The sequence below is a fragment of the Cydia fagiglandana genome, chromosome 10 (assembly GCF_963556715.1).
Source record: "Cydia fagiglandana chromosome 10, ilCydFagi1.1, whole genome shotgun sequence".
Taxonomy (NCBI): domain Eukaryota; kingdom Metazoa; phylum Arthropoda; class Insecta; order Lepidoptera; family Tortricidae; genus Cydia; species Cydia fagiglandana.
Genome location: NC_085941.1, coordinates 6,189,966 through 6,212,433, shown reverse-complemented (window position 1 = coordinate 6,212,433; position 22,468 = coordinate 6,189,966). Strand labels below are relative to the sequence as shown.

General features: G+C 38.6%; 3 protein-coding genes across 3 annotated transcripts in view; 1 reads left to right on the top strand and 2 right to left on the bottom strand.

The window, feature by feature from the left end:
- LOC134668422 (sine oculis-binding protein homolog) overlaps positions 1-13,903 on the bottom strand; it is a 42,249-nt gene extending 28,346 nt beyond the window's left edge. The window contains exon 1 of the mRNA XM_063525902.1: positions 13,681-13,903. Coding sequence (XP_063381972.1) covers positions 13,681-13,752 — 72 coding nt within the window. The 5' untranslated portion in view covers positions 13,753-13,903. The remainder of the gene's footprint in view (positions 1-13,680) is intronic.
- Positions 13,904-18,722: 4,819 nt separating this feature from the next.
- LOC134668420 (LYR motif-containing protein 2) lies at positions 18,723-19,311 on the top strand. Its single transcript, XM_063525901.1, has 2 exons — positions 18,723-18,870; positions 18,952-19,311. Exons 1-2 carry the CDS (start codon positions 18,829-18,831, stop codon positions 19,171-19,173), a joined length of 264 nt encoding a protein of 87 aa, XP_063381971.1. The 5' UTR covers positions 18,723-18,828; the 3' UTR covers positions 19,174-19,311.
- A 386-nt stretch (positions 19,312-19,697) lies between these two features.
- On the bottom strand, positions 19,698-21,902 carry LOC134668419 (membrane-bound transcription factor site-2 protease). The gene is made up of 2 exons (XM_063525900.1): positions 21,707-21,902; positions 19,698-21,619 (listed from the first exon to the last, which is right to left on the bottom strand). Exons 1-2 carry the CDS (start codon positions 21,779-21,781, stop codon positions 20,207-20,209), a joined length of 1,488 nt encoding a protein of 495 aa, XP_063381970.1. The 5' UTR covers positions 21,782-21,902; the 3' UTR covers positions 19,698-20,206.
- Positions 21,903-22,468: the final 566 nt, after the last annotated feature.

Sequence of the window (22,468 nt, the reverse complement as noted above, 5' to 3'; positions counted from 1 at the left end):
CAGCGACTTTTAAAAATAACTTGAGGTTTAATTTTTAATACACTTTAAAGTTTATTCTAAGACGCAATGTATTGCGAATTTTGTTTTGTTTAAGGCGTGACTAGCAACGTCAATCACAATGATATGGCGTGGCGATGGCGTCCATTGAAGATAATATTTATTTTGTATGAAAAATAGGGAGTCTAAATAATTCATAACTTTTAAAAGTTGTAGAACAAAAGTGTCACCGTTTGAGGAGTACAATCTATGTTTTAATTATTTGTTCATGTTACAGGCCACACCCGGTATACTGGAGTTTATGTCTAAAGGGGCTCACTGATTAACAGTCCGCCGGACGGTATCGGCCTGTCAGTTGTTAGGGGTCATCCATTAATTACGTCACACGTTTAGGGGGAGGGAGGGGGTCAAGAAAATGTGACATATTGTGACATGGGGGAGGGGGGAGACACAAACTTTGTGATGTCACTTTAACTTCATCAGTAACCGAAAATTTATTTAAATTATTTAGTTCGCTGTACATTTAAATAACTAGTTTTTAAAATGAAAATAGTTTTTAATCGTTTAATTTTCTTTCCTAAGCAGTTTTGGGTTGTAAAATTACTAATATTTATATCGTCAAAAATATTTTGATAAAATATTAATAATACTTAGGTACTTACTTAATTCGATTTGGCGATTTCGTAGAAAAAATGTGACGTCACACTAGGGGGGGAGGGGTTTGCCAAATGTGACCAAGTGTGACAAGGGGGGGAGTGGTCAAAAAACCTAGAAATTGGTGTGACGTAATTAATAGATGACCCCTTAGGAACTGTCAAAATTTTGTTCTAACTGACAGGCCGATACCGTCCGGCGGACTGTTAATCAGTGGGCCCCTTTAGTTCTGTGTTACGGTTTTAAAAAATGCACCAGTGATATCACAGAATAAATAATAGTACTACCGTACAGAAAGGAAACTTCCTACAAAACCGAAGTTTGACAGCGGTTCAGGGTCGAATCATGCTATCCCTTTCTAATATATGACACTATCCCTTTCGGCTATTTAGGGTTGTCAAAATTCAAGTGATTATCTTATCTGTGGTCGTGCACGCAGAAGGAAGTCAAGTGGTGTCAACCCTAATAATTGCTCGGAGCAATGCTGAGCCGAGCGGAGCCGAGTTTGACCGATCTCAGGAGTTTCGCACCCCTGGTGATATCTAGTATTCTACAACAGCGATGTCTCTTACTCGTAGAATTATTTACCGCCGGCGGTATTGTATTTTTGACGTATTTTCGGACCAAAAAGAAAAAAACAAGAACCTGTTTGCTTTGGCCTAAACCCATTTAGTTAAATTCAAAAAATCTCACGCCTAGCGAATGCCAATGTTCACAACTTTTTATACCCAAATTACCCAATAGATAATTAGATAGGTGTTGACGCATGTATGCCTTGACGACGAAATTCGTAGCAATGATGTTGATTGGTATGTCGCATGCCATACAATTCCCACACATAGTTCCGGCATTGTTTAATAGAAAGGACAAAACAGCAGTTAAAAACGTCTGGGCAAGCACAATAAATAAAAAAGTGCGAGTCGGACTCGCGCACGAAGGGTTCCGCACCACAATGCAAAAAAAAAAACAAAAAAAAGCAAAAAAAAACGGTCACCCATCCAAGTACTGACCCCGCCCGACGTTGCTTAACTTTGGTCAAAAATCACGTTTGTTGTATGGGAGCCCCATTTAAATCTTTATTTTATTCTGTTTTTAGTATTTGTTGTTATAGCGGCAACAGAAATACATAATCTGTGAAAATTTCAACTGTCTAGCTATCACGGTTCGTGAGATACAGCCTGGTGACAGACGGACGGACGGACGGACGGACGGACGGACGGACAGCGAAGTCTTAGTAATAGGGTCCCGTTTTACCCTTTGGGTACGGAACCCTAAAAAGATGAATATTTACATATAATTACGCCGACTCATTCTGTGGCGACTGGCATGCACATTATTGCACAAAACCGGGACGAGTGGCGAAAGACAGGGGAGGCCTTTGCCCAGCAGTGGGACACAGTATAAGGTGTGGGAACACTCGACTGACATCATGTGTTTTGGCAGAAACACGGAATTGTTCTGAAAAGAACAGTTTGCGATCGACTGACACTCTGCGATTAAACAGAGAAACATGACGTGCCCTGACAAGGGCAGTTTTATGTTGCTCTGAGAAGAGCATTTTACGTTGCCCTGATAAGGGCAGTTGCGTGCTCAGAAAAGAGCACTTAGCCCCTACAAGCGCGAGCACGACACGCCGAGGCCGCACTATTCGCCTGCCGGTACGCTTCGCTTGAGGGGGAACACTCGACTGACATCATGTGTTTTGGCAGAAACACGGAATTGTTCTGAAAAGAACAGTTTGCGATCGACTGACACTCTGCGATTAAACAGAGAAACATGACGTGCCCTGACAAGGGCAGTTTTATGTTGCTCTGAGAAGAGCATTTTACGTTGCCCTGATAAGGGCAGTTGCGTGCTCAGAAAAGAGCACTTTTATATTGTCCTGAGAAGGACAGTGTAATATCCGGAGCCCGCAGCATCCTCGTCGATCTCGTCGTGTCTTCAACCAGCGAGCACGTAGCAGCGGAGCGAGGCACGGCGATCCGACGACACGATGTTGACTCCACGGCGGCCGGTAGGAGCCGCGCTCAAGCTGTGGGGGCTCCGGATATTACACTGTCCTTCTCAGGACAATATAAAAGTGCTCTTTTCTGAGCACGCAACTGCCCTTATCAGGGCAACGTAAAATGCTCTTCTCAGAGCAACATAAAACTGCCCTTGTCAGGGCACGTCATGTTTCTCTGTTTAATCGCAGAGTGTCAGTCGATCGCAAACTGTTCTTTTCAGAACAATTCCGTGTTTCTGCCAAAACACATGATGTCAGTCTTGAGCGCGGCTCCTACCGGCCGCCGTGGAGTCAACATCGTGTTGTCGGATCGCCGTGCCTCGCTCCGCTGCTACGTGCTCGCTGGTTGAAGACACGACGAGATCGACGAGGATGCTGCGGGCTCCGGATATTACACTGTCCTTCTCAGGACAATATAAAAAAGGCTACTAAAAAAAAATACAGATATAGTAGGTATAGTAATATCGGTACGTATAGGTACACGGTTCTCAAGATTAATGGTAACATTCCATTTCTAACCCCAGCTACACTAGCGGTTCTGAACGCGTCGCTAATTTCCATAGTAAAATGAACAGTAAAGGTGACAGTCCATTTCCAACGACATGCACTACTTACTATTCATTTTACTATGAAAATTGACAATGACAGCATCGGTTCAGTACCGGTAGTGCAGCTGCGGTTAGAAATGGAATGTTACCATAATGCAGCTGTCGTTGGAAATGGACTGTCACCTTAACGCAGAACGCAACCGTGACAAAATGCTTTACGAATAGACAGTCAACTCATGAACTTGGCCGAAATCTCAGCCGCTAAAAATACGCATGTAACTGTCAGTCACCAGAGACACACTGAGAGAGTTACATCACTGGCACTGGGACTGAATTGCCCATTGAAACCAGTCTGGGTCATACACGGATTTAGGCTCTTATGTTTTCTTCATCCATAGCTTAAGAACATTGGTGATGTGTTTTGAGAAGCCAGTGCCATGCATGTGGTCATCATCATGGCTCTGGCTTCTGGGATTGCGCAAACTCGAATTAAGTAATCATTTGTGACGTTATCTATTAAAAGGGACCTTATTGTCGATGGCGCTTACGCCATTATTAACGATGCTCCGATATAAATACAATGCCGCGCGACGCTGTGCGGCGTATGCGCCATCGACAATAAGGTCCCTTTTCATAGATAATGCCCCATTTATGGATCTGATTTGATTGGCCTATAAGCACAATTATCAAACTTGTGATTATTAGTAAAGAAATACGTGACGTTCATGTTTGGAGATGATTATTGATTTCATACAACAAAAATTTTGTCGTAATACTGAACTGTTTGTCTGGACTTTAAGTCGTATGTACACTGTAAGTACAGTCTGACAAAAAAGAGTAGGTACTATCTAATTTAAGTATATCATTAATCTCAATATTCTTATATTACATAAGTATTATGGTATCGTCTTGGGTCCATTCGTTTTTGTCAGGTTCTTAAACTAGTCCTATTTTGCTTTCGTCACTCATTCTACATTCATCACAATCGTCGGTGGCTTTCAATGTAGAATGCGTGACGAAAGCAAAATAGGACTAATTTAAGAACTTGACGAAAAACGATTGGGACGACCCAAGACCCATATTACCCATATTATATTCCGAATTGATTTTTTAATACTATCACTTACAGTTCTTAAGATTCTTATGTGTGATATGTATTTATTATAATTAAAATTGGAATCATCGGAGTCGTACCATTAGGATGAGAACTACACGAATTGTTATTAGATGTAATTCTGCGTACTGCAAAAACTATAGTGTAAATTCTTTTCCCAGCATCCTGCCATCGTTTAATCCCCAGATATTTTTAATTAAGTACATAATTCGAGCCGGGGGGTTCGATTGCCGTTTTAATTATTCTAAGTTGCCGATACCCGACGCGGTATCGTCGTTAATTTTAGTGTAAGAGGAGCCGCGGTATCCCATGCCGCGGCCGTCATTTAATCAGTGCCAGTATTTTGACTCGAGAAAAAACGTTAGGAAATGGCGACGAAAATTGATACCTATGGTTTTAGACTGTAGCTCTCGTAAAGCGGTTTTAAAAGTTAATATAGTAATCATTATGATAAAAACTACAGTATTTTTTAAGGTCGGATAAGAAAAATTAACTAGTTTACGGATTTCTTACGTAGTTTAAAGTTTTTTATAGCTATAACTTTTCTTAATTAAATTTTTGTTGTTAAGTTATAATGAGATATTTTGGCTTCAAATATTTTGTGTGTGCAACTGCAAAACAAATTCTGTCTTTGTTCTCACTAACATATAGATAGCAAAATTGATGATGCTAAGGAAACAGTGTTCTACAGTTCTATAGAAAACATCACGATCACTGTACCCAGCTCGTAGGTACCAATACCTACTGGTCATATCAGCTCAATCGGCTGTGCGTCTTGCACGGGGTGCGAAACTCCTCCCTTCGGGCAAACTCGGCTCTGTTCGGCTCAGCATTGCTTCGAGCAATTATTAGAGTTGTCACAACTTGACGCCCCTATGCGTGCACGACCACAGATAAGATAAAGGCTTGAATTTTGACAACCCTAAATAGCCGAAAGGGATAGAGCAATATATTAGAGAGGGCAACATGATTCGACCCTGAACCGCTGTCAAACTTCGGTTTTGTAAGAAGTTTCCTTTCTGTACGGTAGTGCTATTATTTATTCTGTAGTCGTACGTTTCCACTACTCAAGTCAAAGTACTGTGTCGATAGTGCTACCGTACCCCACCAGCCTGTTTATGCAGGAATAATTAATTTTCTACAGTTACGAAACGTGAAGTTACGTACTTCTAAGTATTTCCCGAAATTACGCGGCATATCGGGTGGCTTTGTTAAAATTTAATTATTTAATGGGTTGCGTGAGAAAAATGAGCGGTGTACGTTTCGCGGTGTGGGTTACGCGTTCGCAGGTACGCGATATTGCTATTGATTCCGTATAAATCACGTCTACTTAAGTACTTACTACTTACCTTACTTACCTTTGTATAATTATTCATCCCTAAGTTTCGCTTAGTTTGCTAGAAAATACCTACGATTTTATATGTAAGTTTTTCGGCGTAAAAAGTATATTCTTAAAAAATATGGTTGTCTGTAAAGTTGATTTACGGACGATAATTTTGCGTGATAACGTCATAAGAAAACATTACAATTAATTACATTACGTAACGTTACCATGGAGATCTGTCCACGACGTTACCATAGAGATCCGTCCACAACGTGACACTTTTTCTTGAACGCTACCGGTGTTCATCGATTTATAAGATGTTATCACGTCAAAAAACAATTACTGCAACAACTGCTATACCAATATAGCACCCTATTTTAACGCAGTGACGTAGACATACCTAATTTAGACACGTCAAAATAATTGAAATACTTTATAGTTGCACCAAACAAAGTCTGCAGCGGATTTGATAGCCCACGCAGTGTACTCGTAAGTGTTATGTATACGTCATAATTTCATAGAAGTTTGACGTTTAAAATGACACTTGTACTGCGTGGACATTGTGCTATCAAAATCGCTGCAGGCTTTTTACGGTCTGACTATAATCAGATTGAATTCGTATTTAAAAATTTGTCTGATTTGCCATTGGAAGTTTGATCCTTTGTACATCTGGCCGTCTCCCTACTGTCACCCGAGCCGTGTCACCCGATCCGTCATTATTGAGACAAAACTTAGTGTCAACTGTCAACTCACCGCAACATACAGAAAACACCCTTTATATTGTATCTACTGTGTAGTGTGTATATGTAATATTTAAATTAAAATTTAAACTGTATATTTTACTTGTATATAATATCACAAAGTGGAATGTCGTCGTTTTCCAACAACGTGTCCCTTGGTGAAATCCATGTCACATTTTTTTTTATAAAACCAGGGATTTTTCATCAGGGTGAGGACCCGCAAAAGCTCGTAAGCAAGTCAAGCAAAAAGTAAGTTTTTAATAAGGTTGAATGTGGATATTGGGGCAAAAAGTTTGCATAACCTTGGATTTTTCGATTTGTAAAGACTTTATGTGCAAGCAGGCGCGAATTTTTTAAATTACAATGAATTAACAACAAGTATGCAAAAGGGTTCAAACTTAGTATTATTCTTCTTGTTCATGCCAAGTTTTCATGCCAAGTGCTACGTCAAATATGGAGCCTATAGGGATATGTATGCATTCTTACTGCCTTTGTGCAAAGTTAAGTTTAGTCAGAGTGTAGTTCTTAATAAATCGCCAAGATATAATAATAATAATAATAAGCCGCAGGACTCTCACCTCTGGCTTGCCTTAACCGGCCGTCCAGAGTGGGGTGTCAGAGCTATATGCTCGCAGGGTGGAAGTGAAACATGCCTAAGACGCGAGTTGGCACAGTGGCTGCTTACAGCCACTGGGTAGAAAGCGGTGCACACCTCTCCACACCCTGAGCCGCTCACGCGATGTTGTCCCCTTGTCGCTCCGTGCGAGCGGCCGTTTTCGGGGACCCATATTGTGAGTTGGCGAGTCACCACCTGCCTATTTTTCGTGTTTTTATAACATATGATCAAGGCAGGTGCCATAGTTTCTTCCATAGTCAGTTACCAGTCCATTAGCATCTCAACCCAATAGCCCAGTTCTTTTTGTTCCTTTTTCTTGCAATAGTCCTACACTAACCGGGGCTTGTCCTTGGGTGCACTACTATAGCGCAAACAGGGGTAATCGTCGGTTAGTGTCACATCACACTTAGAGTAAATTGTCAATTTACAAGGGGCCTCTACGTGTTGGCTTCGGCCCCACGCACGCCTACCAAAAGTCCGGGACCCCATGGTCCCGAGATTATGTAAATGACACACATAATAATAATAATAATAAACCCGCAGGGCAGCTTGTGGCGAGCTGTTGGGGAGTAACGACCCCACGGACCCGAGTGCTCCCGAGAGTCGGTCAGGGTCTCCGTCTCCGGCGTGTCTTCGTCGGTCGGAGTGGACCCCAAGGAGACCCGCAGGACTCTCAGCTCTGGCTTGCCTTAATTGGCCGTCCAGAGAGGAGTCGTTAGAGCTATATGCTCCAGGGGTGGAAGTGAAAGATGCATAAGACGCGAGTTGGCACAGTGGCTGTTAACAGCCACTGGGTAGAAAGCGGCGCACACCTCTCGACACCCCTGAGCCGCTCACACCGATGTTGCTCCTGGTCGTCTTTACGACGGCAGTTTCAGGGGCCCATCTAGTAAGCGGCGAGTCACCGCCTGCCTCGATGACGGTGTTTACATTGTTATGGCAGGTGTCCGGACCTCTTTTACAATAGCCCAGTCTCATTGTCCACCCAAATATCAATCCATAAACCGGTATACTGTTCACTTCTTCTACAATAGTCCCAATGCCTGCTGCGACCGGTTCACGGGTGTCTATTGTTGCGCCTGTGAACGGGTTCCAGCAGGCGTTCTACATGACATTAAAACTCTCCAAAGGGCCTCTACGTGTTGGATCTGTATCCCCACGCACGCCTATCAAATGACCGGGATGTTTATACCCGTGACTTTAAAAGAGATACAAATAATAATAATAATCTGCCAGATACAGTAGCCGAACAGCAGCACTTGACAACTCTCAACATATTAAGCGAGCATCCCCGTTGTCACGCGATAGCCCGTTGTAACCGATCCTGATGCGTTGCATTGTACATCTTGCCGAGAGTAGCGACGGAGACTGGACAAGGGTAAATGTAAAAGCCTAATCCTGACACTCAGGTGTTAGGTAGGCCGTAGTTCTGCAAACGGGAACCCACACTAAAACTCATGTTTAATTTAACACTGAGGTTCGAATTTCAATTTTTTTATTGTGATTACGTCCAATTTAGGATTCGTTATGGAATCATTATCATTACCATCAGGATCATTACGCGATACGTTGAAACAAGATCCCGATGCATTTGTTTCGTATGCATTTTGCACAGTGATTCTATATCACACAGACAGACACCGCCTGACTACATTTAATCCTTAATAATCGACTACAGAGCGGCTACCGCGAAAACCGAAATTCGCAAATTGCGGAGATCTTTCTCTTTTACTCCAACGCAGGCGTAATAATAACTGACAGTTCGTAAACCTTATTACAAAAGGCATAAGACCCACCAATGGACATTTAAGAGTGTTGCTGTTTGTACAGTTAACGTGTATGACTATAAAAGCATTAACGCCACTGCACCTCCAACCTCACCTCTCACGTTACTCCAATCGGTCAAAAGAGTTACACCTCTGCGCTCTCCCTCCAATCTATACAAGGGGGGTGAATAAACAACACCTCCACCAGGAGGCGTGCATGCGAGTATCGTGTGACCATATCGGTTTCAACTAACACGGCCTTTGTGACCCTTCTTCCCTTGACATAAGGGCTGTATTGTTTTGACGCCCGCTGGACAATCAATCTGGCTGAGTAGCTTTAGAATTCGTTTTGTAGAAAAAATGTGCGGCTTAAAATGCATGGTGTGAAAATGAAGTGTTGGTGTTTCCGCAAAACGAAACGCGATGATTCGGTTATTGAACATTTCATTTTAGAACGATGCCAGAAATCTCATATCGTCTACAGGAATGTTTATGAATGTATAATAAAGTTTAATCAAATAATCCTATAGATTCTTCTCTACAGTGGAAGATTTTTTTTTACCTGCACACATCCCTAGCAATTTACTTACGGAACACCCTATGTGGTCCTGATCTGCCAAAATTTTAGGGGGAAAGACCTTATTTTCAGGATTTCAGGGAATAACAAGCGCAGAATTCGAATATGCAAGAGCGATAGAGAGGCAATTAACTTTCCATTTTCGCGGTAGGCCCTCTTGACTCTATCAGCCGTATTCGAACAATGAGATACGTCAAATGCTAGATATTGAAAAAATATGGAATAGATATGTCAGTGTCAAACAAGTGTCAAAAGTGACGTTTTTGTTTGAAGAAATGTGAATTTTGACACTTGTTTGACACTGACATATCTAATCCATATCGTTTCAATATCTAGTATTTGACGTATCTCATTGTTCGAATACGGCTGTATATCTTAAAAAGTGATGTCAAAATGATCTTAAAATTCATAAGTCTACAGCTTTATCGTGGCGGTAAAAGCGTTGATGTAGACATACGATAAATTATATAAGCGACCATCCAGCAGACATTACTACAATCGGGCGGAGTTGTAAGACATTGCGCACATAATGTCAGTCCAGTATAACTCATCTGGCCAAAGCGCCGGCATTGAGGCATCACGCATGCGTCAGCTCAGGGATCTACAATTCAACATGATGGAGATGCTGCTCGTTTTTCATTGGTCAGTTGAGTTCTTGGGCTTCGACGTGCATTCAGCAGCAGAAATAGCTAAGAGGCGAGGTGTTCTAAATAATCTGATCTCAGATCAGGGCTATAACCGCGAAAATCGAAGTTCGCAAATTGCGGGGATTTTTCTCTGTCACTCTAATTACGCCTTCGTTGGAGTGAAAGAGAAAGATCCCTGCAATTTGCGAATTTCGGATTTCGCGGTAGCCGCTCTGAGCACTTGTGCTGTTTAAGATACCTACAGGATGGACCAAAAATACTTCGAAACAATTATTAACGAGTGTTTTTCTTACTTGGATGTCTTTAACAAAAAGTCATTAAAAAATAAAATGTAGGTTACAGTGCGACATAAAATAGTAGAAAATAAATGAGGGCGCCACTTTCTACTTAAATGTCACAATTTTGACGTAAAATGTAAAATGGCAACAATTTAGTGTGGAAATTTTTCAGTTCTATTTTATTATTTTCTAATATTTTATGTCACACTGTACCTACTTTCGAAATACTCTCCTTTATTGCCTTTGATATACAAACATTTGTTAAAAATATCAACATAACAGCTCAGTAAAAAATTTATGTCAACGTATTTTTGGGTCAACCTGATGTAAGAGCGTGTGCAGATCATTTTGAATACCTGGACCATTTACGCATGATCTACTTTCAGGTTCCACGTATATCGAATATTACTTCGTTTAAGCTCGTCAAGCGACTGGAATGATATTCCTGTAATGAAATTGTGTCTGGTGACCGTGTCACGAGCACAGCAATTCAAAATTTGTGGCAGTATTTTAAATATTTTAATTTTATCGTATCGCCCTAAATGCCGGAACAAAGAGGCGTGGCGTAATTTTATTGCAACGACCCAGTTCGTTAGTTATTTGAAATTTTTATTTTATTGCAGTAACAAATCTGTAGTCAAACTACTCTGAAAAAAAAAATAGCAGAATCATTGAGTAGGTAATTAAAAAAAAAACTGAACTTACGTAATAAGAAAATAAATTTTGATCCATATGCTAAAACCAATTTTGTTCTTAGTTAGGTTAGTTAGTAATAAAGAGGCCGATTGTTGAAGTTAAGATACTGATAATATTTTAACTACGTCACAGCCTTGGCCCAATAAAGTGCGTGCGCGCATGCATGTTGCACCGCGCGTACAGACCCGTGGTTCTTATTGCCAAGGTAAAATGAACTAAATTCGCTTGCCAGTGTTCAGTTAGATGTCGAGTGTTCTGTTTCAAGGATTTTCAGGGATATTTTTTCTACCAGTTTTCATAATATTTTTTTATTTTAATAAAATAACTACGGCAAATAATTCTGTAAAAATGTAATAATTTATTGAGTAGTCTTACTTGCAGCTCCTTGCAGTGAAATAAAACACTTAGGTATTACACGAAGTAAGAGAGTTGGTTATCTATATATCTATACAAGGTGGGCAAAATTAATTTTAATAATTTAATTTAAACCTTTTTTTCGACCACGGGAAAGGACTATAGTGTCTGTACTTACCTATTTATGTATGTATGTGAGTCAGGTGGGTAAGTATGTGTGTCATGTGTTACATATCGTAGCGTCTAAAGTCTAAACTCTTTTGCCAATTTTTGTGAATGAGGCGTCATCGTCAATAAATTCGGTTTTATGACGCGAGTGACTAAATTTTTTACACACTTTAAAATAAAAGACAGTTTTTACGTCAGTAGGTTAAAACATTCTTTTCGTACAATTTAGAATCGAAATCGGGACTAAGATTTAAATTTATTTAATTACACAAACGGGTCTACTTCAGCTGAGTTGCACCGTGACACTGCTGGTGCATCTCAGCTGAAACGTCGGAATTTAAGGTAACAATAATGAAATTATATCGCGGTAGACCCGTTTGTGTAATTAAATATGTGTACAAAACGCGAGAGTTTAAAGTGTTACTTATAAAGGTTAAATTTGTTCCATTGTTTATTTGTAAGCGATTTTCGTAAAGAAATTTTGTGAAGTAAGGAGCGATCACGTCATGCATGTTCATGCGAACTTGTCATTATTTTCAAACATGCATGTTGCATGCTCGCCCCGAGTCATGCACGTGACGTACGACAATTTCAGTTGAATTTGCATTTAGAACGAAAACGATATCATTTCGTATATTCGTCCCGTAATCTGGATAATTTAAACGGCGTTTTAACCGTATTACATCAAGATTGGTTCTGACATGAACCGTTTAGATTTATTGAGTTTTGATGAAGTTATCAGGCAATATTTTGTTGAACAAAACCTTTACTTTAATACCTATTATACCTAATACGTACATAATCCATGTTAATTTAAATAACAAAATATTTTTAGTGTGGCCGGAAAATACCGGGCGTACTTCCCAGTCAGAGACTTCTGGCTTCAGACCTATTTGAAATTTTTGAAGAAAAAATGCAGGTTTTTGTAATAACTGCTTTTAGGAAAAAATGCTGTGTAGTTGTAAAATATGGGAACATAGGTACGCAGTACGCATTTGGCTTAATCCTATTTCCTATTATTGATGAACATTTAACTAGGTGTGATGGACTATTCTAATGCGCATTTCTTACAGAAAACTCGAAGAGTTACAAATCCTGGTCAAATTCAAAATATTACTCAATAACGCACCCTTCGGAAACTTGATACGTTTGACGTAGGTAGGTACCTATTTGATACTTGTTCATTAATACAGTTAATACTACTCGAGAATCTATTGTTAAATTTAGAGAATGTGACGATTTACGATTACGACGCTTCAGAATGACGCAACTCGCAGGCGCAACCCTACCCGCTTTGTAACCGGGAAACAAGGAAATTTAGACGAACATATGAGAAGCTTGGCAATCGTAGCATTACACCTAAATATACCTCAAGAGGCTACCATTAACGCTACCGCGCAATGCGCAATTCAACACAGATATAAAATTAAAAATGTTTTTTTTTAAACCAATGCGATCATTAATTTACGACATAATTACCTACAGTCTACACGAATAATGATAGGAGTGGGTGATAAATTCAATTGACCTCAAACTTTAAAGAAATCACGCAGATCCCGTGACGTCACAACGCGTGGACACCGCCAATGAGGTTATTGACATGTCAAACTATTTCTGCGTCGCCAAAATAAATGCGCGCGAGCAGCGGGGGCGGCCATAGACAACAATCGCAACTTTTTAATATGTTTACGCAATTATACAAGGCACGGTGCGATTATCAGATGAAAACAATAAATTGTAGCGTCGACTTGCGGCCTGGGACGGTCTCGGGTTACGTTTTGAGCAAAGGAACGTCTAAAATTACCCCGCACGCACACACACCCCGGCCGGTGTCGGTACACACGCAGACAGAAGCGCCGCCTATATCTATTATCAAAACATCCAGCAGCTCCGGTTACAGCGATCCGAGCGCGCTTCAGAGATCGTGTTACACACTTTAATGGCTGGAAAAGGCCTCGAAAACGTGATATTACACGAGTTTTATTGTGTATCGCAAATTGTAATTAATATTGTAACCGTACACTTGATAATTTATTCGGCGTAACCCCGTGCTTTTGTGGAGGTCCCCTTGACGTGAGCATATCGAATTTAAAAATACGACTCGCCGTCTCCTCTTACGCGATCGCGCTGCCAAAGCCAGCTCGGGAACAACGGAAATTCACATCAATGTCGGAATACAAATATAAAATTTCATACCTTGATTTCTTCTTCGTTCTCCTTTTTTATGGGTTTCGGCGGTGACGAAGGTTTGCTCGTGCTTGAGTCCATTTTCTAAGTTCCACTTTGTTTCGCACTAAAACAACAGTCAATAATTTTTATTTAAAAGTTTTCGTCGCGTAAGTTTAGCGCACGCGTAAACATATCGCAGCGCGAGACACACGTGTCGCGCGGACGTCGGTTGCCCCGCGACTGGCGAGCCGTGATTGGCCGGTGTGCCGGAGTGCGCCGGAAAAAGCACATTTTTCGCGCGCTCGCCGGTGGGCGGGGCTTCAGCGCGCGTGCGCGAGCTTTCGTGAGCGCTTGTAGGTATATAATCTGTACTAGTGCTTTCAGCTTATAGTCCGGTAGCAATAACTTTTGAAGTTATAAGATTATTAATGTTGCTTATTTTTTACATATAGTTTTCAGACCACACACTAAACCTAATAATAATTTTAATATCTAATAAATTTGTGTCATCCTAGGTATTTGCTTAGGTAGAAATTTAGATATTTCATTTTTTAAACAGCATTCGGTATTAAGAATATTCGAGATGAAATTCTTTGTTTCCCTGTAAAAGCAAAGTGGCTTCCAACGTACACACGCATTTTGTGTCATTTTCATCCAAGGGTATAAGATAAGATAAGAATAGCCTTTATTGACCAAAATAGAATTATTACATATTGCATTTAAATAAATTCACATTTCATTTATCATTATATTAGTTTTAATATCTTTCCTATCAAATTTTTAATAAATATATTTTAATGTCACTGTTTTTAGTATTTTAGTCTGCCTTCTTGGCATAGGCCTCCTCCAGTTCTCTCCATGTCTCTCTATCCTGTGCCGTCCTAATCCAGTTTACTCCCGCATGCTTCTTGATGTCATCTGACCACCTCATTAATGGTCTCCCTTCTCTCCTCTTTCTATCTCTAGGATACCATTCCGCCACCTCTCTATCCCACTTATTTTTACCTTCTCTTGCCATATGTCCAGCCCATTTCCATTTTAACGTTTTTACAGTCACTGATACATCCTTAATTTTAGTTTTCTTTCTAATATCTGTCAGTCTGACTTTGTCTTTCCTTTTTACAGATAAGATTGATCTTTCCATGTTGTGTTGGCAAACTTTTAATTTTTGGAGATCTTTCTTAGTTACTGCCCAGGTTTGACATCCGTAAGTCATACATGGTAGAACACACATATCAAATACCTTTGATTTGCAGGACAATGGTAAATCTTGGTTTTTTAGAATGTCTCTCAATGATCAGTAGGCTTTCCATGCGTTAACAGTTCTTTTTTCAATTTCTTTACTTGTCATGTTTGAACCTGTTATAATTTGTCCTAGATATGTGTATTCCTCGACATATTCAATCTCTTTTCCATGGACAAGTATAAGATTTTTGGTGTGGTTTGACATAACCTTGGTCTTCTCTGTGTTCATTGTTAGTCCTACTTCAGCGCTTTGCTCAGCGAGTTGCTCTAACATTTCTTGTAGTGATTGGGCACTTTGCGCAAATAGCACTAGATCGTCCGCAAATCTCAGGTGGCTAAGTTTTTTACCATTTATGTTTATGCCTTGATGATCCCAGTTGAGGTTTCGAAATAGGTGCTCTAGCACGGCTGAGAATAATTTTGGTGAGAGTGGGTCGCCCTGTCGCACCCCTTTACTGATAGAAAATTCTGTTCCCATGGCTTCTAGTTGGATTGCCGAAGTACAGTTATTGTATATTTCTTTGATAATCCGAATGTATTTTTTGTTTACTCCTTGCTGTAGCAGGGCGCTCCATATGCTCGCATGCTTTAAGCTGTCAAAAGCCTTATTGTAGTCCACAAATGCTAAGTAGTATATTTTCCTGAATTCTGTTAGTTTTTCGATTACTTGTTTGACTACAAATATGTGGTCTATAGTGCTAAAATTAGATCTAAATCCTCCCATCCACGGGTATAATGACATTTAATAAATACCTAATCCTCCTCAGTCGTTCACTCTTGACAGAGTGGTCGTGGTTGTATGATGAGACGTATCTATTGTGGATAACGCAGCCCTCGCAATGTGCCTCCATTTGCCACGGTCTTCGGCGTTACGGGAACATTGGACTATGGTGGTTTGTGTCGCAGATTTTATCAGGTCTGTCCAGCGCGTAGGTGACCGATAATACCTAATAGTGAACCTAAAATGCCTAAAATAAAATTATAGTCGGTAAGTGAAGTGCTGTACTTCACAGGATATTATAATATGTTATTCAAACAAATGTGTGTCAAATTCATCCACCGCTTTTATTTTTGTTCTTTTTTTTTCGTATCAAAATCATGTATCTGCCACAAAAAAAAAACATGTTATTAAGTTTACGTCTACATTATTATAATGCCACATCGAGACAACATTCATAATTTCAACATCGGTTTTTTACTATTTGGCAAAATAAAACTTTGCATGAACGTCGTACGCGGGGAAGGCTACCTACGCGGGTAGGGTGCTTGTTAGATGAACATTATGGCTCCTCTACACGATGGGCCAACGCCGGCCACTTGCTCCCTCTAATCTAACGCATAAATGCGTCCCCTGGAGTGGCCGGCGTTGGCCCATCGTGTAGAGGAGCCATTACAGTGTATTTATTTCATTCGGAGGCATAATTATATTAAGTCTTTTCATAGTGTGGGAGTAGGTATGTTGTAAGTATATTTAAAAATAAAATGTAGGCTCCTCAAGTCCTCATACTGACCAACATTCGTGACGTTCGCAATCAAAAGGTACCACTTTATCCTTGCCATAAGGACTCTCTCTGACAGGTTATTTGTATAAAGATACAATAAAATTTCGTCTTTATGGTAAAGGACAAAGTGGTCCCTCTACCTTTTGAATGAGAATGTCACATCAGCGACTTTTAAAAATAACTTTTATTCGATATTTAGTACAGTTTTTAAGATTATTTTAAGACGCAATGTATTGCTAATTTTGTGATTTATAAAGCGTGGCAAGCAACGCCAATTACAATGATGATGGTGTACATTGAATACAAGACTTCATAAATTTTAAAAGTTATTGAAAAAAATATGTTCCTTTGAGGAGCAGAATATTTTCTGTTAGAACGATTATGAAACAATTGAATGAATGAATGATTTTATAGGACATTCTTACACAGATTGGCTTAGTCGATAAACAACGATATTATAGAATATAAGAAATTATATGTATAATATACTATAAGAAATTTCACTGCGAGTAAAACGATGATAGTTTAAAGGACACAGCCACTATGGCTGACGTGAAACGTTGGTATAAAATTAATGTTTCAGGAACTTTTTGTCATAGTTTTTCTAGGGTTCCGTACCCAAAGGGTAAAAAGGGGACCCTAATTACTAAGACTCTGCTGTCCCATCTGTCTGTCTGTCACCAGGCTGTATCTCACGAACCATGATAGCTAGACAGTTGAAATGTTCACAGATGATGTATTTCTGTTGCCGCTATATAAGTGGGGCCCCCATACAACAAACGTGATTTTTTTGCGTAATGGTACGGAACCCTCTTGCGCGAGTCTGACTCGCACTTGATGGCTGGTTTTTTTTTGGCCTCTGCAAAACTGCTGTATTGGCTGTATACTTAACTGACAAAATGCTTCTCTATATGATCATTGATCACCCGTTAAATATAATTATTTAATCATTGTTGCATTGTTTTCATATCCTTTAATTTATTTTAGTAAGTTTTCGAAATGAACGAAATCCATTTTTAGGGATTCAGATTTTCCCATACTGACCGACCTAAATGGGCCATCCTGTATAGAGTTAGGAGCGTGTTTATTTAAACTACCTATCCTCATTATAAGACCCAAATAAATTTATACGCTTTTGAATTTGGGACTTTCTTTTATTTCTATCATCTAGAGTTCATAACTCACCAGTTGAATGTTTTGAAACAAAATGATTTTCGCTAAGTGTAGCGAAAATCATTTTGTTTGTCGTTAGCGCGAAAAGAACTACAACGCCATCTTACGGCAATTCCATATAACTAAACTATGTCTATTTCTACGTTAATCTAATTCGCAATGTATAGAAAATTTGAATATGTATAGTGAGTATTATATTCTTTGATATGTATATAGTTATGTGTTTTACAAGGGGGCAGTTGTTGTTAAACCGCTCGTGCTAATATTGATACCCGAGCAAGCGAAAGATTCCAAAATTGAACCACGATCGTAGCGAGTGGTTCGAAACATGGAATCTTGAGCGTTGCGAGGGTTTCAAAGCACGTGGGATAAAATGTCATCTTCGACTTATCGCTGGTGGAGAATAGACAACTAGAATATATTTTTTTTAACAGAAAATTATAGTATTCATAGTGCTAATTTATATAATAATGCATAGGTGGCTAGCTGACGATATGATAAATGGTATGCGAAAGTATTTTATTCTCACTTTATTGTAATTAAAATATAAGCCGAACGTTTAGCATTAAAAACCGTCTCTGAAAATATTTCGCTGTTAGGCCACTGGGGCGTAGCTAGGTGGGGGCGGCGGGGGCGGTCCGTCCCGGGTGTCACCCATTTAGGGGTGACACCCGACCGTGAACATCAGTAGTGCCACCTATAAAAATTCGTAAAATCTCTACTCTTTTTAAATATATTTTACAATTTTGATTGAATTTTGGGGTGACACCCACAATTTCCGCACCGGGTGCCACCCATGCTAGCTACGCCACTGGTTAGGCCATCTACATTATGAATGTGGGATCTACTGGATAAGATTTTTTTAGATTCATTTTTCTTAGAGTTAGACCAAGAAAAGTCTGCAGCGGATTTGATAGCCCACGCAGTGCGTCATGTATACGTCATAATTACATAGAAATTTGACGTTTAAAATAACACGTGCACTGCGTGGGCTATCAAATCCCCTGCAGACTTTTCATGGACTGACTCTACTAGCATTGAACAATGTCTTAAACACAACCACAAAACAAGTTCCCAAATCGCGTATAATGAAACGGCGTCAAGAACTTAAAAATATACTGAAATGTCAGCGTTGACAGCTGTCTTACTTCATTGTTTTGATAGTAGCATTCGTAAATTTTTGCGATTTAAAATATAATTAAGCCAATGATGTTCATAATTTTATGATCATTGTTTCATAAGCAAGATATTTAAAATGTCATCTAAACTACCAAAAGCAGCCCTGAGTCTCAAGCAGGTATATTATACTACTAAATCTTATTACATAAACTACTTGGAATTTTGATTTGTAATTGTTTATATTGTGTTAAATTTACAGTTTATGCTGCGCCAAGAAGTTTTGAAGCTATACAGGGATATATTTAGAACACTGCGATATGTATCTGATGAATCGACGCGCCTAGAGTTGAAGGAATGGGCCAGGACTGATTTCAGGAATAACAAACATCATACAGATGAAGCAACTATAAAATCTATGTTGTTTTATGGGAAAAAGGCGTTACAGGATTTAGAAAAATCTTTAGCTTTAAGTAGATCATGAAAATAAACTAGAATTCAAATTCCACTTTAGTCTGTATCAAATGAAGTGAACCCAACTGCATAATTATTTTACTTAGGGAATCAGTTATGAAAGTTGAAGAGCTAATCGTTGTGAAATAAAGATAATGTATTTTATTTAAAAGCCTTATTTCATTTATAATGAGATTTTATTTATTCCCGTTTGTTCATGATCATAACATTTGATTTGTAAAGTTAGGTTTACAAACAACATTCAATACATTTTGTAGTCACATTGTCATGATGTAAACATTTATAACTATAAATGTTTACATCAGTTTTTACTATACTGCAAAACGTAATTCAAGACCAAAAAAAGTAAGAAATGTTGCCACTTTTTTACTAGCATGTCTTGTATTTATGTACAAATAAATAAATAAAAGTACTTTTTTAAATAGTAGGAGTAAAATTACTAATGAATAAATTATCTTAGCGTGATTATTTATCAAAAGGAATTTACAATTTTAGAAACAAATTATTGCAATGGCAACATTGTCTCACTTTTTTTGGTCTTGAATTACGTTTTGCAGTATAAACTTACTTAGTAACTTTCAATGTACCTACAGCTAGAGAAATAATTACCAATGTAATAGAAATTATGTTAGTTTTTTATTATAAACTATCTACACTATGTACAAGTCTTAAATAAATTGTGCTTTCAAGCATTGTATAATTATATATTAATAATAAAACATGTACAAGTGTTTTATACTTTTTCTCAACTATTTATTTACAGTGCCTCATTTCTCTCACCACCTTAAATACATGGCAACTAAGATGTACAGTCTTAAATGCATGTCTTATTATATACTACATTTTATTTTTAAGCCTATAACATCTTATACCAGACTGGCATTACCATTTGTTCAAACTAAAGTATTTGTAGTAAGTAAAATGTAGGAATTGAGTTAAAAACCAATTGTAGCATAATTCAATTATTATAGGTACACATCAGACTTGTCACATTTAAATGTAAATAAATGCTAATGAGTTCTACCAAGCAGACTATACATTATCTAATTATCCACAAAAACTGCTTGATAGAAAAGATACATTAAAATTGGAACTGTCATCCCAGTGCCAATAACAATAGTAAAAATATGAAAAAATGTGACAAAATCACTACTTTTGTTTAAGTACCTGGCCAATATAGTGACCAAGTCCTTAGCTATGAAAGAACCATCAGTTCCATAGCAAGGCAATATGTTCAGAAATGCTAAACCCATGGAAAGCATGAATATATATTTCAGTAGTTTCTCAACTTGTGTCGGAGAGAATAATGAAAATATAGGAGATCTAGGGAAATACTGATCTACAAAAACAGTTTTATGCAATTCATATGGCAACCCTATAAACAGGATGGCATTGTCATCTTTACGCTCAATGACCATTAAATAAGTATGGTTGTTAAGAACCGGCCGAAGACAGTGCATGCTGCGCGGACATGAATACCCCCCAGCTTCTGTACATTTTTTAAAACTATCCTTCACCATATCTCTTGGTTTGAGGCATGAATATTGTCCTGGTAAGACCGAGTCGGTACCCACTTTTGGTTCCATATACTCAAAACATAAACTGTAAATGTCATCTTTTCTACAGCATTCCACAACATCATTCTCTTTAACAGTCTCCATCATGATTTCATCATTTTGAGCTACAAATTCTGCACTTGTACAGATCCCATATCGCTCATGGGCCATTTGCAGACATGAAACCCAATCTTTAGAGTTTTTAATGACACAGTTATTAACAGAGGTAACTATGTCATCTGTTTCTAAGCCCCTGACATCATTTAAAATGGAATCATAAGTGAAACCCACAACTTTAACTCCTAAATCAGTTTCATAAGCGACACTGAATAAAATTGGAGTAGCCATAAAAATCATCAATGCAAAAAAAGCAAGGGCAAGGTTATGCCACACTCCGGCACAAAATATCCTTAATCGTTTAGCTACAGGAAGAGCCACTACATGATCCCCATTTAGCTGGACAAATGCTATTGGGATGATTGCAAAAACAGATATTCCTACTGACAACAGTTGCACATCATGTTGGCAAGCGGTTAAAGCATGCCCTAACTCATGGAAAATACTACTCATAGCCATAGCTAAAAAGTACACCCAGAAATCTGATGCGGGTATATTAAATCCGGGTAGAATAGCTTTTACTTCCGGAGCAGTGCTTAGATGAATACTTTCATTAAAATGTTTATAGATAAAATTAACCAGTGTCCATAAGGAAAATGGTAGTAATATCCAGATGCTTACAATGTAGCCAACACCGAACCATTTATTTAGAAGGTGGGTCAGATTCTTGCTCCAGCGATAGAGAAACCTGTTAAATGCAGTTGTGGCCCATGAGAAATTTAAAATCCCCACTTTGAAGCCGGTGCCTTCGAGGAACGCGTAGTACGGGTAGTGCATACAACTCTGTGGAATTAATTGTTATGTTTAATCACAATACAACGTTATTTTGCGGCATTTTTAAATAACAACAGCGTCGCCGGAAATACATACCTTGAAGAATGAATCGAAAAACCATATTACAACATAGAAGGCCACAACAAAAGTACATAGTACTGTGAAAGACATTTTTGCAGAAGAAATGTTTGTATGTCTTTAAATCATCTTCGCGTTATTAATTAAATGTTCTATCTCAATGTTATTATTTTTCTCGTCTTCACCGGTGCTGCGGATTTTTTATCTTTTGCACAACTCCTGTGAAATTAAATTTGTTTTCATCAATTTTCTTTTACTAACCAATCATAAAAGCGCGCTTTTAGAAACATATGAATGGTAACGATATGATTGGTGTTCAAAACGGTATTAGAAAAAACAGAGGTAACAAATTTTGACAGTAGCATTCCACTTGAGATATTGCTGCAAAGGCAAATTAATAAGCAAATGGATTTTTGCACGATTCAGTTATTTTTCATAATATGCACTGTGAGATATCCCCAATTTCATTAAGCAAAGATCGAATTAAGCGTTCACCATGTAAACTAAGGTCCTTCGACCTCTGACCCCACAAACGTACTTAAAATATTTATGATTTGCTAAATTGGAACGCACGTGGAGCTTGCCATTAGTAAATAATATCGACACGATTTTGTGATTTTGAATCGATTGCTTTTACTATTTAATTCAATAATTAACGACATTTTGATGATGCGCTCGACCGGAAATATTATATACGTTTTTATAACATGTACAGTAATAAAATATTTACGTTTTATAACAGGTAAATATCGTAATTCGTTTATTGACCGCAATGTCCGC